Genomic DNA, 17,925 nt, shown 5'->3' with positions numbered 1-17,925 from the left:
ACAAGAATGGAAAGGTATGTTGCGGTCAGATGGTAGATAGCTTTGAATGATAGGCTTCAGAGGTAAGACTTTGATCTGTAGTCAGTTGTGGAATGGAGCCGGGGTGTTTGGAACGTGATCAGGGCCTCCATTTAGGAAAATGGATCTGACTGCAAGGTGGAAGATTAATTGCAGAGAAGAGCCTGAAGGTGGGGAGACTAATGAGATGGCAGTTGTCATTCCAGGGTCAAGATATTTTCAAAGGTCTGTTCTAGGATAATGCCAGTGAAATTAGACAAGAGGGGAATAGATGTAAGAGGTTTTATGTAAATAGAATCAATCACTTAATGTGACACCTTCATGTTACCTGTAAGTAAACCGAGGCTTAGAGAGAAAGTGGTCTGCTTGATCTAGAAGGAATCTGCTGTAGCCTTGGTATCTTCTTGCAATCTGTTCAAGGCTTCTTAATTTTTCACCTAGTCTACTGTATGAACCAGGTAGCAAATTATCTAAGATTTTATTGCTTGGAATGTTATACAATCATACATTCAGTAAGTATTGACTGACCATCTGTCATGTGCCAGGAACTGCGCTAAAGACTAAGGATCCAGGGGCACCTGGGTGGCTCAGTTGGTTGAGCGTCCGACTTCGGCTCAGGTCATGTTCTCATGTTCATGATTCAAGCCCCGCGTTGGGCTCTGTGCTGACAGCTCAGAGCCCGGAGCCTGCTTCCCATTCTGTGTCTTCCTCTCTCTGGCCCTCCCCCACTCACGCTCTGTCTCACTCTCTCTGTCAAGGGTAAGTAAACATTAAAAAAAAAAAAAAAAAAAAAGACTAAGGATCCAGAGTTTTAACAGATAACTTCATCTTTCTGGATCTTTCAGTCTACTAGAAGAGACTGAGACAAGAAAACCCAACCATACTAATTATCATATGAAAAAGGAATGTGTGAGAGGCCCTAACTCCTAATGCAGCTTGACTGGGGGCGGGGTGGAGAGGGTTAAGGAAGCTTCTAAAAAAGGTGAGTCCTGAAGAAAGAATTTGTCTTCCTCAGTATGCCATCCTTTATCAGATCACCATGCTCTTCTCCACCAGGATAGTTCATATTCATCCTTTTAAACAACTCAGATGTCACTGTCTGTAGTGTCTTCCTAGACCTCAGTCCATTTCCTCCCTGACAAGACTAATCACTTCCTTCCCTGGGCTACTGTGTTCATATTTCTATTATTGCTCTGGCAGATGAGTTGGGCAGAAAGGAACAGATGATTGAAATGTTTAGGAGGTAAAGTCTATAGGACTTGGTGATTTGATTGGATATGAAAGATAAGAGAAAGAAATCTGAGATAAACTTGGGTTTTGGGCTCTGGCAATTGGGTGAATGGTAGTATCATTAGTCCACATGGAGTGTACAAAAAAAGAATTTTCTTGAGGCACCTGGATAGCTCAGTCAGTTAAACGTCCAGCTTTTGATTTCAGCTCAAACCATGATCTCATGGTTTCTGGGTTCGAACCCCACATTGGGCTTTGCACTGATGGCTCAGAGCCTGCTTGGGATTCTCTCCCTCTCTTTCTGCCTCTCTCTCTCTCTCAAAATAAATAACTAAACTTTAAGGAAAAGAGAGAAAATATTCTTTTAAGATAAATAACTTTGAAATAAATGACCTGTGGTAAAGAAAACCTATATTATAGCAGTAAAGGAAAGAAGTACTATAATATGTAATCACCATACAAAAATCAATTTTTTTTATGATAAAAAAGAAGAATTTTAATTCCAGGGGTGCCTGGCTGGCTCAGTTGGGAGAGCATGTGACTCTCATTTTTGGGATTGTGAGTTTCAGTTCCATGTTGGATGTAGAGATCGCTTAAAAATAAAATTAAAAAAAAAAACATTTAATTCCGGTATAGTTAACATACAGCGTTATGATTTTTTATTTGGACAGTTTAAAATGTTTTAATCTGTTTTGTTCTCAAAGACAAATATCATTCAATAAAGGCATATTGTTACTGTTAATAGCACCAGTTTGCCTGACAGTTATCTTACCTTGGTATGTTAACTGATGTCAAAGGATGTTCTGAACTGTGCCTCAAAACAGTTGTTCTCAGTTAAGTTATCTCCCGTTGGGAGATAAATTCTAAAATAGTCCTATCCCTTAAGAGGAGTTTTAGCATTCTGAGTTATTAGTCCCAAATGTAGACTTCAATGGTTAAAGGACCTTACAACATAGTATCTTTAATTAAGAGTAATTTTCTTTTGGTTCTCACTAGTTTAAGTTGGAGTGAAAACCTGCTATAGGAAATTTAAGACCAAAAATAACTGTTGTAAGTGGGTGATTCCCATTTAGGTCTTAAAGAAGGCAGAAAAGCTATGCAGTTAATTTTAGAGAAAATACACTTGCTTAGGTTCTCTTGCATATGGAGGTTCTAGCATAGAATTCCAAAGGGCACAGAAAGCCACAGTGGAAACTTAACTGTGAGTAGGATGGGACCAGGAAACCAATGCTGTGTGGCTTCAACTAGGTCATCTTCCACAAATGGCTGTAAGACCCTTAAGCTGCATATTATTCTTTTCACCTGGAGCAAATATGAACTCTGTAGCATTGAGCTGCAATCCCTCCATCTTTGATACTGAGCACATGATTATTAAAGAAAAAATGTTTAGTTTTGAGAGAGAGAGAGAGAGAGAGAGAGAGAGAAAGCAGGGGAGGGGCAGAGAGAAAGGGAAAGAGAGAATCCCAATCAGACTCTGCCCTATCAGCTCAGAGCCCATTGCAGGGCTCAAACTCAAAAAGCTTGAGATCACGACCTGAAATGAAAGCAAGAGTCTGATGCTTAACTGATTAAGCCACTCAAGCGCCCCTATACTGAGCACATGATTTGATTTGGGTACTTGTACGTGGGAATTCAGTGATCCCATATTGGGCCAGCTGGCTTGGTCTCTATCCAACTCCAGTCAAATATACAGTTGTCATCTTGTCAGAGCATCACTACTCCTATGTTATTCTGATGTGAGAAAAGTTTTATCCTCCAGTATAGTGGGGCCTAAGGTACTAGTTGTGTGTCCTGTAGACTTGTTGAATTGCTTTAACAGAAAAGGTAAACAAGAACTATTAGAGAACTATTAGAGAATTGCTTTCAGGATATGCTTCTTTGGATCTGTTTTACTTGTAGCCTTTTTATCAGACTTATTTCCTTCTCTCTTTCTGAGTATTATCACCTCAATCTTCGTGGAGTTGGTTTTCAGCTAACTAGATTTCAGAGCCTGATTTCATGTCCTGTCTAGTTCCCCAAAGTTTAAACCAAGAAAACCTACAGCAAATATATGTTCTTTGTCAGTGAGTTCTTTCTTAACTGTTTGTGGTAGCTGTTAGTCCTCTGGAGACAGGTATAAGATTTATAGGTCATCTGGGGATTTGTTGTCAAGAGTGACATCATTTAGGAGTTACTGATCATTTCAGTACAAGGACTAAATGGAGGCTTGCAGAGTTGGTAAAAATGGCCACTTGACTCTAAATTAGTAGTGATTGCCAAAAACTACTAACCTTTTTTTTTCTCTTATGAAAATGGCAAAAGAAATGTTTTCTAAACGACTGGTGAACAATTTCCCTCTGGAGAAGAGAAGAAAATGGCTGTTTAGTAGTTAATTACCTGTTATGTTAGACAGCTATGAAATTTATGAGGCATGAAAGAAGAGTAGGCCCACCTCCCCCACTCATCAGGCTGGAAACCAGGTGATAGGAGTCATGTTTTCATAGGCAAGAACAGCAGCAACGTCCTGAGGAATCTGTTACTGAATTTGGATGGTTGCTTTGAGTTGCCTGATCTTAAAATCCACATTCCCTAACCTGTCTGATGTGCTCTCATTGACCCTTACTGTAGCGTCCGGAGTTTATTCACACTGTTTCTAAATATGAACCTTCTCTTAATTTACTTTTCCCTTTTTTAAAACAAGCTCTGCACTCAATGTGGGGCTTGAATTCACTACCCCAAGGATCAAGAGTCATGTGCTCTACTGACTGAGCCAGCCAGGTGCCCCTAATTTACTTTTCTCTCCATCAGGTGCATTTTTGTCTTTTTACTCTCAGACCAAAATCCCTTTCTTGTAAGTCACTGACTTGTCAGTGTTTAATGTGGTCCATAGTGTCCAGACCCCAGTTGCAGTGATTATGCTTTTCTGGAGGTACTGAGGCTGTGCCAAACTGACTTTGCTTTAATGTATTCTACCCCTTTTCCCAACACATAGGCCTTTGCTTTATTTTTTTGCAGGCTTCTTTGCTCGTCAGCTCTGTTTCTTGTAAGCCTCCTGAAGTTCAGTAGTAGTTTGGGAAAAGAGATATTCACATAAAACTTGGATTTAGATTAAGTTTGGAAAGTTGATTTTGATGTTTATCTTTATTGTGAAGCAAGAATGGGTCCTATAAACCTCTTGTTCTATAATTTCATTTGTCCATCATTTCCCCCGTTATTTGACATTTGCTTACTGTATTAATATATGTCAGGGTAGTTTATATTAAACATAAGGCCTTATTGGCCCACTTGCCAAGAGTTCTAATTTATCTTGGCGGGGGGGGGGGTGTGTGTGTGGGGGGGTAACAGATTATAGGATAGCACCTGCTTTTACCCAGGGCTATCATCCTAAGAGTGTCTAGTTCCCAGCCTGTGTGTATTTAGCATGATTAAGATAACCTTAGGGGCGCCTGGGTGGCTCAGTCAGTTGAGCATCCGACTTCGGTCCAGGTCATGATCTCACGGCTTGTGAGTTCAAGCCCCATGTGGGACTCTGTGCTGACAGCTCAGAGCCTGGAACCTGCTTTGGATTCTGTGTCTCCCTCTGTCTCTGCCCCTAACCCACTCGCATCTTGTCTCTGTCTCTCTCAAAAATAAACATTAAAAAAAAAAAAAAAAAAAAAGATAACCTTAGGGGCGCCTGGGTGGCTCAGTCGGTTAAGCATCCGACTTCGGCTCAGGTCATGATCCGGTGGTCCGTGGGTTCGAGCCCAGTGTCAGGCTCTGTGCTGACAGCTCAGAGCCTGGAGCCTGTTTCAGATTCTGTGTCTCCCTCTCTCTCTGACCCTCCCCCTGCTCATGCTCTCTCTCTGTCTCAAAAATAAATAAACGTTAAAAAAAAAAAATTAAAAAAAAGATAACCTTAATGCACAAGTTGATAAATTCATTGTTCTTTAATTCAATAACAACAACAAATTTAATTTTTTTTTAACATTTATTCATTTTTGAGAGACAGTGTGAGTGGGGGAGAGGCAGAGAGAGAGGGAGACACAGAATCTGAAGCAGGCTCCAGGCTCTGAGCTGTCAGCACAGAACCCAACATGGGGCTTGAACCCATGACCCTGAGATCACGACCTGAGCTGAGATCAAGAGTTGGACACTTAACCAACTGAGCCACCCAAATGCCCCAAATTCAACAAATAATTATTGGTTGCCTACTGTGTGTCAGGCATGATACAAAGTGCTTAGGAATAAACAAAACAGACAAAAATCCTTGCCTACATGGAGCTGTCATCCTAGTAAAGGGAAGCCATATTTAAATTTTTAGGGGTACCTGACTGGCTCAGTTGGTAGAACACGCAACTCTTGATCTCTAGGTTGTGAATTAAAAAAAAAAAATTTTTTTTAATGTTTATTTTTGAGAGCGAGAGAGTGCAAGTGGGTGAGGGGCAGAGAGAGAGGAAAGCAGAATCCAAAGCAAGCTCCAAGCTTTGACCTGGCAGCACAGAGCTTGGCGCAGGGCTTGAACACGCAAGTTGTGAGATCATGACCTGAGCCGAAGTTGGAAGCTTATAGGTTATGAATTTAAGGCCCATGTTGGGTGTAGAGATGACTTAAAAATAAAATCTTTTAAAAATTTAAATAAGTAAAGTTATGTAGTATCAGATGATGGTAAGTGCTGTAAGAGAAAAAAAAGGAGAGAGGGGTTGAGAGTGTCAAGTTTGTGAGGAGTTTGGTGCTCCGATTTTAAATAGAATGATGAGGGAAAACTTACTGCAAAGTTGACATTTAAATAAAGTTCTGAAGAAAGAGAGAAGAAGCCAGGTGGATATCTGGGCTAGGGGGTAGAGCATTCCAGGAAGAGGGACTAGGCAAGTGGAAAGACCCAGAGACAGGAACAACAAGCCATTGTGGCCACAGTGGAGTGAAAGTGGGGGTGAAAGTAGTAGAAAAAGGTGTCAGAAAATGGGCCACGGGCACCTAGGTGGCTTAGTCGGTTAAGCGTCCAGTTCAGCTCAGGTCAGGTCAGCATCTTGCGGTCTGTGAGTTCAAGCCTCACGTCTGGCTCTGTGCTGACAGCTCGGAGCCTGGAGTGTGCTTTGGATTCTGTCTCCCTCTCTCTCTGCCCCTCCCCTGCTCACACTCTGTCTCTCTCAGAAATAAATAAACATTAAAAATTAAAAAAAAAAAAAAAGAAAGAAAGAAAGAAAATGGGGGGCCAGATTGTCTAGGGACCTGAAGGTCACGGTGAGGATTTAGGCTTTTATTCTGAATGAGATGAAAAGCCACTGGAGAGTTTTAAGCAGAGGAGTGACATGATCTGATATATTTTTTTAAATAGTTCTGACTGCTGTGTTAAAAATAGAAAAGAAAGAGGTTAAGGGCAGAAACAGACCAATTAGATTATTGTGGTAATCCAAGGAAACATGATGGCTTGGATCAGGGAGTAGCTATAGAGGTCTTAGGAAATGATGAGGTATTGGACATCCTTTGAAGGTAGAGTTAATAGGATTTCTCAGTGGGTTGATTGTGGGGGTTTGGCATGAACCACTGGAAAGATGGGATCATTCACTCATTTTAAAGGGGGTATGGATAAGACAGGAGCAGGTTTAGAGAAGAATTCAGGATCTTGATTTTTTTTAAATTTTGTTTGTATTGTGATAAAATATATAACCTGTAACTTACCATTTTAACCATTTTTAGGTATACAATTCAGTGGCATTAAGTACTTTTACAGTGTTGTACAACCCATCACCATTATCCGCCAGAATTTTTTCATCATCTCAAACAGAAACTCTGTACTCATTAAATAATAACTCCTTGTTCCTCCTCCCCCCACCCCCTGGTAACCTCTATTTTTTCTCTATGAATTTGCTTATCCTAAGTACCTAATATAGGTAGAATCATGCAATATTTGTCCTTTTGCATGATTTATTTCACTTAGCATAATATTTCAAGATTCATCCATGTTGTAGCATATATCAGAATTCGATTCTTTTTTAAGACTGAATAATATTCCACTGTACATATGTACGATATTTTGTTCATCTGCTGATGAACATTTGGATTGTGGATACTATTGGGTATTGTGAATCATGGTGCTATGAACGTTGGTACACAAGTATGTGAGTCCCTACTTTGAATTCTTTTGGGTATATACATGTAAGTGGAATTGCTTTAATTCTTTGAAGAACCACCACACTGTTTTCCACTCCAGCTGCACCATTTTACATTCACACCAGCAATGCATGAGGGTTCTAATTCCTTCACATCCTTAGTAGCACTTGTTATTTTCCATGTTTTTTGTTTTTGTTTTATTTTGTTTTATTGTAGTCATTTTTTGAGCATGAACTAGTATCTCATTGTGGTTTAGGTTTTTACTTTCAGGACCTCATTTTTTCCCCAGTTTTATTGAGATATAATTGACACATAACATTGTATTAGTGTAGGGTGTACAGCAGAAGGATTTGATACATATATAAGTTGCAAAATGATTACCACAATAAATTTAGTTAACATCCATCACCTCTCATAGTTAGAAATTCAGGACCTTATTTTTTAACTCTTGAGATTGAAGGAAATCCCCAAGGTTGTGAATGTAGAGAGAGAAGCGGTCTGAGGCCTGACCCCTGAAGCACTCCCAACATTTAAAGGATGGGGAAATGAGCAATCAGTAAAATAGCAAAACCAGGAAGAGAATGATATCCTGGAAGCCAAGTGAGAAATGTGTTCAAGAAGGGGGGAGACAAGAATTCTGTCAGATTCTACAAGTAGATCATTTAAGATGAGAACTGAAAAAGTGACCATTTGATTTAGTAACATGGAAGTGAACAATGACCTTTAGTTGATGAAGAATAATTTTGGTGGAGTGATGGGAGTGAAAGTCTGTTTATAGTGAATTCAAGAAAAAAAACAGACGAATTTGAAGCAGAGAGCACAGACAATCTCTTAATGAATTTTGTTGTAAAGAGAATCAGAAATGGGGCAGTAGCTTGAGAATGCGAGATCTGGAGAGTTTTTGCTTTATGGCAGACATTACAGAAGTTATGTTTGTTAATGGGATTGGTTCAGTAGAGAGGGAACATTTATTGATGCAGGAAAAAGAGGAGAGGATGACTGAAATAGCTTGTAGTTCCAGAAAAGCAGAGCCATGAGGTCCTGGCAGCCTGTCCTCTGCCTCAATACTCTTAAGACACAGAGGGGAGAGGAAGAAAATTGGAGATGGAAATTGTGACTGCTGCTGTTTTGCCCTCTGTAGAATTAGGTTGAAAGATCTTGATGGCAGCCTCTGGTTTTATTCGTGCCAAAGCACCTCAGCAGTAACAGCTGGAACCTGCTTTTCTTTGAGTTCTAAAGATCCAGGGGATAAGGAAAGAAGAGGATTTTCCTTCTCATCTTCAGTCTTTCTTTTCTGCCATGAACATTTTGATCCTGCCTCAGAATATAATTGTGTCTGATGCTTGATATTAAGCTATGTTTTATCAAAGTACATGCCACACCTGTCCCACACTGAAAGCCATGGTATGTGGGCAGGACCAAAAGCTGCTAAAATTCCTCTGTTTTCTCCATAGCGTTACCTACCACCTAAGACAGAGGGGTCAAGTGGTCAGTAAAGAAGTTTTAACTGTTTATGCTTCCACTAGTTACAGAGAAATTAGAATTTTCTTATTTTACTGAAACCTCCATTTCTACTTTAGAGCCTTAGGTCTTTAGAGGATATATCTTAGCAGGTGACTAAGAGAGGAAAATAAGTGCGTACCTAGGATGGTAGCTACTAGGAGAAAGGCTCCTCTGGGAATGAAGTCTGACCCATAGTTGTAGTCAACCTATGAGTCATATTTGTCAAACATGCTAAATACAAGACATCCCAAGGTAGGAAATAATGAAACAACAAATCAGTTGGGCATTGCTAGAGAGCACTTTCTGCCAACCCTCAGTTGTTCCTTAAATTGTAATTATGTGGCCAGCATAGTCTTACTCCAGGTTCTGTGTCTGTCTTTGCAGAAGGAATACAAGTCCTAAGTATTCACACAGATTTGTGATGAGAGATCCAAAGGAGGCTTCTAAATAATTTTCAGAATTGCTCTACCAGTTACCTTTTCACCCTAAGTAAGTCTGGAATGCATCCAGCAAAACAGCTTTTGCATGTTCATACCTTTCAGAATGAATCATCTTCCTTCCTTTTAGTGAAAGAAGGGCTCTGTTGATTATTTCTTGCAGAATTTCCACAAATGTTCTATTTTTCTTAAATCTTCCAGTGTTTTACTTGAGTTAACCTAGGGGGTGCCCGATGTTCCAGAAGGAGACCTGTGACTCTCCCAACTCTCAGTCACTTATGTTAAAAGAACAGTCAGTTTTTTCTTGATCTCAGGTTTGTGGGTTCGAGCCCCACATTGTATGTAGAGATTACTTAAATAAACTTAAAAAAAGAAAAAGAACAGTCAGTTTTGTTTCTTCTGGGAAGATATCAGGTATTCTTTTTTAAAGAAGTTCCCATTAGAGGAAGTCAGAAATGGCAGGCAATACATTGCATAAGACCACTGTGCTAAGGCCTGGGGAAAGGTGAAGGTTTGTTCTTGCTTGCTAAGCATAATCCTCTTTACCTGACTAAAATGGAGAGTGCTATCATCAGAATGTTGAGGTGAAATCTGGGACATCCTTTAATCTCCTTGAAATTCAAAATTTGTCCCAACTAGTCTGAACTTGTTATTTTTATATTTCACAGTATCCAGACATGAGTCAAGAATCTGATTCTCCATTTGTTTTCATCTGCACAAATCCCCAGGAAATGATTGTGAAGTTTCCTATTAAAGGAAATCCAAAAATCTGTAAGTCACAAACTTTGATGGTCTAATTTTCTTTTCTTTGTGTCTTGTGTCTCCCTTGCTCAACTTTTTAAAAATCTCTTCTTCCTCTGTTTTATGGCATGTCAAGTATTGGAGGGTTAATATGATTATATTTAGTGATAACTTTAATGTTAAGTTAACTACAATATAGCCTTTCCAAAGTGTACGTTGATCCACAGTTAATGGTATGCTAGTGAATCACTCTAAACTTGCATTTAAGATCCCATTACATTTAAAATCCTCATTTGTCAGCCAAAAGAGTATGCTCTGCTCTGCTGCACTGCTCATTAAAGGAAGTAGTAAGCCAATGCCAATGGCAATAATGACCTTTATTCATTGTTCTTCAGTCTTCAATCCAAGAATAAGACTGAAGTTTGTGTGTCTATTTTTTGTGTTTTGGAGGCTCCACTTCCCAATTTGCCCTTGATTACTGGTTCCTAAAGCTCTAACCTAGCCCTCTTTTTGAAACCTCTCGATGATTTATTTTTTCTGTAACTTTTGCTTTATGTATTTATGATTATAGTACCCTCTTTGAATTCCTGCATATTCACTTCTTTTTATTTTCTTTTTAGAAGTTTATTTATCCTGAGAGAGACAGAGACAGCGAGAGTGGGGGAGGGGCATAGAGAGAGGGAGACAGAGAATCCCGAGCAGGCTCCACACTGCCAGCATAGAGCCCGATGTGGGGCTTAAACTCACAAAACTTGAGATAGTGACCTGAGCTGAAACCAAGAGTTGGATGCTCAACCAACTGAGCCACCCAGGCACCCTTGCATATTCACTTCTTAATCACTTTTTTTGACTTTACTTTTTCAATCTCCAACTCTTCTACTACTACCAACTTCTCTTCCTCTGTCTAGTCCTACCTCAGCCTCTTCTGTTTCAAAGCTATCTCAGGAAATACATAGTGGTGGTCTTTCTGCCTAACTTATTTTTAAAAACAACCTTGGGGCGCCTGGGTGGCTCAGTTGGTTAAGTGTCTTGACTCTTAATTTCAGCTCAGGTCATTATCTCACAATGCAAATGGAGTTCATGGCATGTAGCCCCAAGTAAGGCTCTGTGCTGACAGTGATGAGCCTGCTTCAGATTCTCTCCCTCCCCACTCTGTTTGCCCCTCCCCCACTTTCATGCATGCTCTCTCAAACATTAAAAAATAAAATAAAATAAAATAAATAAAAACAACCTCAGAAACTGTCCCATTTGCTCACATCAGTTACTATTTTGTGCCTCTGTGACACTGCTTTCCCGTTCTGTGAACTGGATAATTTGGGGGCATGCATTGTCTTAGGTTGTGCACAATTCTACCTCACACTGTACCTGGGGGACCAACTAGCCATTTGATAAATCTGTTCTATAGAGAAGTACTTTTCAAACTGTACTGCAAATAAAAATCACCTAGAGAGCTGTTAAAACATAGGTTCCTGGGCCTTCTTCCAAGTGATACTGATGCTGTTGCTCAGCTGACTACACTTTGAGTAATACTGCTTACGATCACAAAATAAGATGCTTGGACTGTGAATTTAGATTAATGTATATTCATCACAAAATTCAGGCAACTCTTATGATTTATGAGACATATGTTCCTTAGATTCCTATATATCAGAAAATCTGAACATAAGTTGCCCTTGACTTCTACATATTATTCAACTCAGACTATCCCAGCTGGTTGCCAAGTGGCCCTGGAAACTTTTTTCTTCCTCTCCACTATTTAGGATTGATTGATTGATCGATCTCATCATTATTTTCTAAAGATTTTATTTATTTTTTTAAAGTTTATTTTTAATTTTTTTAATGTTTATTTTTGATAGAGAGTGAGCAGGGAAGTGGCAGAGAGAGGGAGAAACAGAATCTGAAGCAGGCTCCAATCTCTGAGCTGTCAGCACAGAGCCCGACGTGGGGCTTGAACTCACGAGCCGTGAGATAATGACCTGAGCTGAAGTCAAATGCTCAACCGACTGAGCCACCCAGGCGCCCCATAAAGTTTATTTTGAGAGAGAGAGAGAGAGAGAGAGAGAAAGAGAATGAGCATGAGCCAGTGCAAGCTGGGGAGGGACAGAGAGAGAGGGAAAGAGAGACTCCCAAGCAGGCTCAGCACTGTCAGCACAGAGGCCAACTTGGAGCTTGATCCCACAAACTGTGAGATCATGACATCAGCTGAAATCAAGAGTCGGATGTTTAACATTCTGAGCCACCCAGGTGCCCCAAGATTTTATTTTTAAGTAATCTGTAGACTCAAAGTGGGGCTTGAACTCACAACCCCAAGATCAAGAGTCACATGCTCTACCTACTGAGCCAGCCAGGCACTCTTCTGCTATTTAGTATTTAAATCTCTCTCTTGTCCCTCTTTTTTGGTTGTGGCATTCTATCCCTCCCTGTTACATTCTCACCTTATTCTAGGCACTGATATCAGCACTGGTGGTAGCAGGAAAACATTTTAGGTCTTTTCTCCCATACCCAGTGCTACTTGATCTTTAGTCCCCATAACCTTTTCTTAGCTTCCTCCCCTATCTTGGTTTTTACCTGCTGCTTAATCTCCTGTGAGAAAATGTTCTCTGTAAACAGTTTAGATATTTCTGTGAAATGTTTTACTCCAGTACTTTCTCTACCCAGAGACCTACTTTCACTACATATATGGCCTCTGTTTTTCTCAATAAGGTTTAATGGGGGTGGGGGGTAGAGGGGTGGGGAGGAATGATGCTCTTAGAGGAAAGCTTTAGTAACTTTCTGTCCTTTCCCGATTGTAGTTAAAAGCTTTAAAAAGCCAAATGGGCTGTCTGCTTGTTTCAGGTAGAAATTGTGAGACCGCAGCTTCTTCTTTGTTAGGCCAAAGTGAAACATCAGTCAGAAATAAGCGAAATTTAAAGAGAAAAAATGAAAGAATGGGTGACCAATCCCTTTGTGCATCAGAAAAAAAAAAAAACTCTTTAGGTTCCACACCCAACGTGGGGCTTGAACTCGTGACCGTGACATTAAGGGTCATATGTACTACCGACTGAGCCAGCCAGGCACCCTGGAAAAAAAAATTCTATTGAAAGGGAACCATCCTACCTGAGGATATAGTTTGGTGTGAAGTTTCTATTCCCTATAACTCTTCATTCCTTCATCCTTCATTCCTCTTTACCATCTCTTAAAATCTTAGACTCTGCCAGAACTTTCTTCTTATAGTCCAAAGGAGCCACCTTCAGTAGCTTACAGCTGGAAAAAGTCTTTACTCTCACTGCCACAGGGGAAAATACATAGTTGGCTGTTAATCTGTAATGCTTCACATTTTCTTCTAGCTATATTGTTCCACTAAATGGTAAAGGTCCATAATATTAATAATACTCTCCTTCAATTATAGTACTTTGGCTTAAATGTTTTTGTTCTTGTTTTTGTTTTGTAGGATGGCTTAGGAATCTTTTATAGATTAGTTCTATGAGACATGTTCCAAGTTCCAAACTCTGACTTGCAAATAAGTTTTAGAATACAACCTATTTACCTGTTGTACCCTGTGTGTGTGTGTGTGTGTGTGTGTGTGTGTGTGTGTGTGTGTATGCCTTAAATTTAAAGGTATGTATACATTTTTTAGTTTTTTGACTATAGTTGACCAACAATGTTACATTAGTTTCAAGTTTACAACATAGTGATTCAACATCCCTATACATTATGCTCTGCTCATCACAAGTGTGGCTACCATCTGTCACCATATAATACTAATATGATATCATTGACTATGTTCTCTATGCTGTACCTTTTATTCCCATGACTTATTCACTCCATAACTGGAAGTAAAGGCATATATTTTGGTTTATGCTTTTGGACACATAAACTTGAGCTTGCTTGACCTGGGGATAATTCCGTTTCTTGAAATCATTCAGAAAAGTACAGTGTGTAATATGATATCATTTGGCTTTGTGTCTGCTCAAATTAGGAAATGCAAAACAGTATAATAGAGTAGGTTAAATGCTCAAAGAGACAAAGGAAATCTTTTTACATTAAATGAACTACTTGCTCTATAAATGCATTTAAGTACTGCCTTATATGTTATGCAAAGCATGTGGAAATCCCTAGGAGAGTTATATCAATTGATGACAAATACTCTTTCCCCTTTTAACTTCTTGTCCATTTGCTGCACATGCATTTGATTTTCCTTAGGCACCATGATTGAGGATGTGGTTAACACTGAGATGCTGTAGGTATTAAATGTAAAAATATTGGAGAAATACAGAAATTAAGCATTACCACTCTGCTTTTAAAAGAGTGTTCTGTATGTAACTGTAGTTAACTGTCCAGATCCCAAGTCTTGAAAGATGAGGCTGAACTAGAACTAGTTCAGAATTCCTGCCATCTTAGGGGAACTGTGATGACTGCTTCTTCGTGCAAGAGGCCCCAGTCCCTTGCCTTTATTGCCTGCAACTGGCCTAAGCTGGCCACTGTTGGCAGTCACTGTGGTAGATGTTAGGGATGTAAAGAAGTCCTTACTTATAAGGAGCTTACAGATTGCTGGCACATGTATAGTTTTCTTAGGCAGTCTAGGGGATGAAAGAATTTCTGAATCCCTGGGAATGCTCCAGAAGTCCTACTTCCTTTATATCTCCTTCCTCCTATTTTCCATTTTATGACATCATCCCTGAAGCCAGGGATTAGTTTGCCTATCCATTGAGGGCTTTGCTTCATAGGGTTGATCTTACCTGAGCTGGTCTCACTTGAGGGCTTTCACAATCAGATTGGAGTTTTCCAAAGATTATACTTGGAATGTTCTTAGACAGTAAAGCTTTGAGGGTGTCAAGAAGGTAATGGCTCTTTTTTTATAAGAGGAATCTGAAATACATATAGTTAATAGACTTGCTTAGAGTTGTAAGGTAAACTGAGACCATAAGTAAGAAACATACTCCCAAGCCTCAGCATAAATATGACTACCCTTACTTTTTCAGAGAATTTTGAGTTTATGAAGCATTTTAACATATAGTATTTCAATTAGTTATTGGATTAAATGACTTAATGTATATTAAAAAACAGCATAGTGCTTGGTATTTAGAAAGCACTTAATGTTAGCTGTAATTCTCTCAATAACTTTGTAAGTTAGGAATTTTTTACTCCTTTCACTTTTCAGTTGAGTAAATAGGTTTATAGAAGTTGTATTTTGCTCACATCTTTCTGTCTCTGATTTTCCTGCTCTTTGCACTTTATCAGATTGCCTCAGAAACAAATTATTCTAATCACATTTCATTTTTAGGGCACAATATCATAGAGCTGGAAGAATCCTCCTGTACAACGTAGTCCAATTTCCTCTTGGCATAGAAAAAGCTGAGAATAAGAGTGACTAGGTGACTTCCTCACATACAGCTAGGTAGTCTCAGGGACTAGAGAACTAGAAGTGTGAAGTCCTAAGTGGGATTCTGAATTCTGTCCTAGCTTGTCCTAAAAAGTTGAGTGAGATGCAGTACTTCCTTATGCTTCTGGTACCACCACCTTTTCAATGGATACTCTTAGCGTTTATCTGATATCTGCTAATTTTGGTTACTTAGTCCCTACAGTGCAAAGGTTTTCGAATTTGTAATGTCTGCCTTGCCATCTTTGTTTAATTCATTTGATGAACACATTTACCGAGCACCTACCATTTGATGCTCACTATGGTAGCGTTAGGAATATAAAGGCAAACTTGCCTTGTAGTAGGGCTTTTTGCCAGATTGCTGGCACATTTTCGGATTTCCAGCTGGGCAGCCTGGGGGATGAAAGACTCCTAAATCCCTGGGAATACTCTGTGCTGTAAAGCCCAAATTAAAATCAACAGCATTGTGACAATGCTAGTGGATAGCATTCAGGGTATTGCTTACTGATGGTTTCTGAGGAAGCCCAGAAAAAGAAGTAATGTTATTCCAGAGACAGGTATACCCGTAGAGAGATGAGGAGAAAAAGAAAACAAAACTTAAGAAAACTTAAAAAGGGAAACTAGGATGACATTATTTTTAATTTTTTTTTTAAATTTTATTTGAGAGAGAGAGAGCATGAGTGGGGGGAGATGGGCAGAGGGGGAGAGAGAGAGAGAGAGAGAGAGAGAGAGAGAATGAGAATGTTAAGCAGGTTCCATGCTCCGTGTAGGTGGTGCTCAATAAGAGGCTCAATTCCACGACCCTGGGATCATGACCTGAGCTGAAATTAAGTCACCCAGGCGCCCTGAGGTTATTTTCTCACAATCTTTTGCAGTAGTCAAGACATGTATTCTTAGTTGGACAAGTGAGAGTATTAAAGTCTAGAGAGACTAAATGACTTGCCCCAGGTTTTACAGCTAGTTAATAACACAGAGGGATGGACTAGCACCCGAGTCTCCTGACTTCTATTCCATTGCTCTTTCTTGTACACCTGATTGCTATAACAAATGAAAATGACAGCATGTGGGGGGGGGGGCAGTTATGGGTGTGGGCTGTAGTACACCTGGCTTGCCTTAAAGGGAAGCTCCTTGTTTGTTAATCTTTTTTTTTTTTTTTTTTTGTAATGCTGAGGCTAAACTGACCTGTTTCTGTTTCAGTTCAGTGCCAGTATCACTATTGACTTAAGTGAGACTCTTTGTGGGAGAAATCAATGTGTAAGACAGACAGGAACTTTGTTAAGATTGTTTTCATGCATGAGATGGATGGCTCCTAAGGCTGCTACCACTGAACCAAACCGTCCTGGTAGATCTGAGGAGTCAGAGGTCAGGGACCACATCAGTAAAGTACCTCTCATTAGGGTCACCTGGGACAGGAAGGTTGCTTGTTTTCTAACTTTAACACTTAGAAGAGTCATACAGCCTATGACCTTTGCCCTTCTTAGCTGGTGATAGGGGCCCTTTGTCAGTAAACCATTCATGTGGATTCTACTCCACTGTTTCAGGTCACTCCCCCTATTAAGTCTGAGGCAGCAAAGGGGTGAACTGAACTGCTTTTCTCACTGCGAGGGAGGTTCATGCATTATGCTCAGCCAGTTAACAGGTCAGAGGAATGAGTTTCCCACTGTGTGAAATGCCTTCCTTTATTATATATGTGTATTCTTTTCAAACTTGCCTTAGCATGAGACCTCCTGAAAAACGTGTTGTTTCTTTTCTTCTACCTACAAAATTAGAAATATTAACGATTTAGATTCTTTAGATTCTTTAGGCGAATGAATACTCATCGTGTGTGTGTGTGTGTGTGTGTGTGTGTCTCCACATTTGTGTGTCCTTAAACAGTGTTCCCACTGCTTCCTCATTCTTACAGAATGAAACTCTGAAGTTTGAAAGTGTCTAAGTCCTGAAGCAAGATAATTGAATGTGACAGGAAAACAGGAACCAGAAGACCTGGGAGGCCAGGAAAGATTTGCATTGCAAATATAAAAAATAAATAATGAGGCTTCTTTTTCTCCCTTACAGGGAAACTGGATTCCAAGATCCATCAAGGAGCAAAGAAGGGGTTAATGAAGCAGAATAAAGCTGTCTGACCCAGGAGAAAAGGAGCTATACAGCATAGTGGAGTTTTGTGTACTAAAATTGCTATCCACTGGTCCTTTGGAATTGAAGCATTAGAAATCTAAAGGCTTGGCATCAGGCTTGAATCTTTGAGAATTTAGACTCTTACCTAAATCTGTATATTTTTCTTAAAGAGTGGGATTCTTACTTTATGTAGTAGGTCAAAATCTTTGAATACATTATTTATAAAATGCTATTTTAAAAATTCTAGGTCTTTGACATTTTTCTCAAAATGGTATCAGAAAAGAAGAAGTTGGAAATTACTTTCCTTTCTGAAGCTTGGATTTGAGATTGGGAACTTTCTTAGCAAAGGTTAACAATTTATTTGAGAGACCACTTGAATTTTAAAGTTTCTTTTCAAAGTAATAGCCTGGTTAGAGTATTAAGGTGTTTGAGGAATCCTATGTTTAATGC

General features: G+C 39.5%; 1 protein-coding gene across 3 annotated transcripts in view; it reads left to right on the top strand.

The window, feature by feature from the left end:
* The window catches only part of TRIP4 (thyroid hormone receptor interactor 4), a 66,747-nt gene extending 49,028 nt beyond the window's left edge, over positions 1-17,719 (top strand). For 2 of the 3 annotated variants that reach the window (XM_045447914.1, XM_045447915.1), the window contains 2 exons: positions 9,929-10,031; positions 17,416-17,719. In XM_045447914.1, the coding sequence (XP_045303870.1) occupies positions 9,929-10,031; positions 17,416-17,483 (171 nt within the window). In that variant the 3' untranslated portion in view covers positions 17,484-17,719. Of the gene's footprint in view, positions 1-9,207; positions 9,313-9,928; positions 10,036-17,415 lie in introns of those variants that run through there. The other variant, XR_006704055.1, reaches the window with a different exon arrangement.
* The last annotated feature ends 206 nt before the right edge of the window (positions 17,720-17,925 follow it).

This window comes from Leopardus geoffroyi, chromosome B3 (assembly GCF_018350155.1).
Source record: "Leopardus geoffroyi isolate Oge1 chromosome B3, O.geoffroyi_Oge1_pat1.0, whole genome shotgun sequence".
In the NCBI taxonomy this organism is placed as follows: Eukaryota; Metazoa; Chordata; class Mammalia; order Carnivora; family Felidae; genus Leopardus; species Leopardus geoffroyi.
The sequence above is the reverse complement of the archived record's forward strand: the minus strand, read 5'-3'. Positions and strand labels throughout refer to the sequence as shown.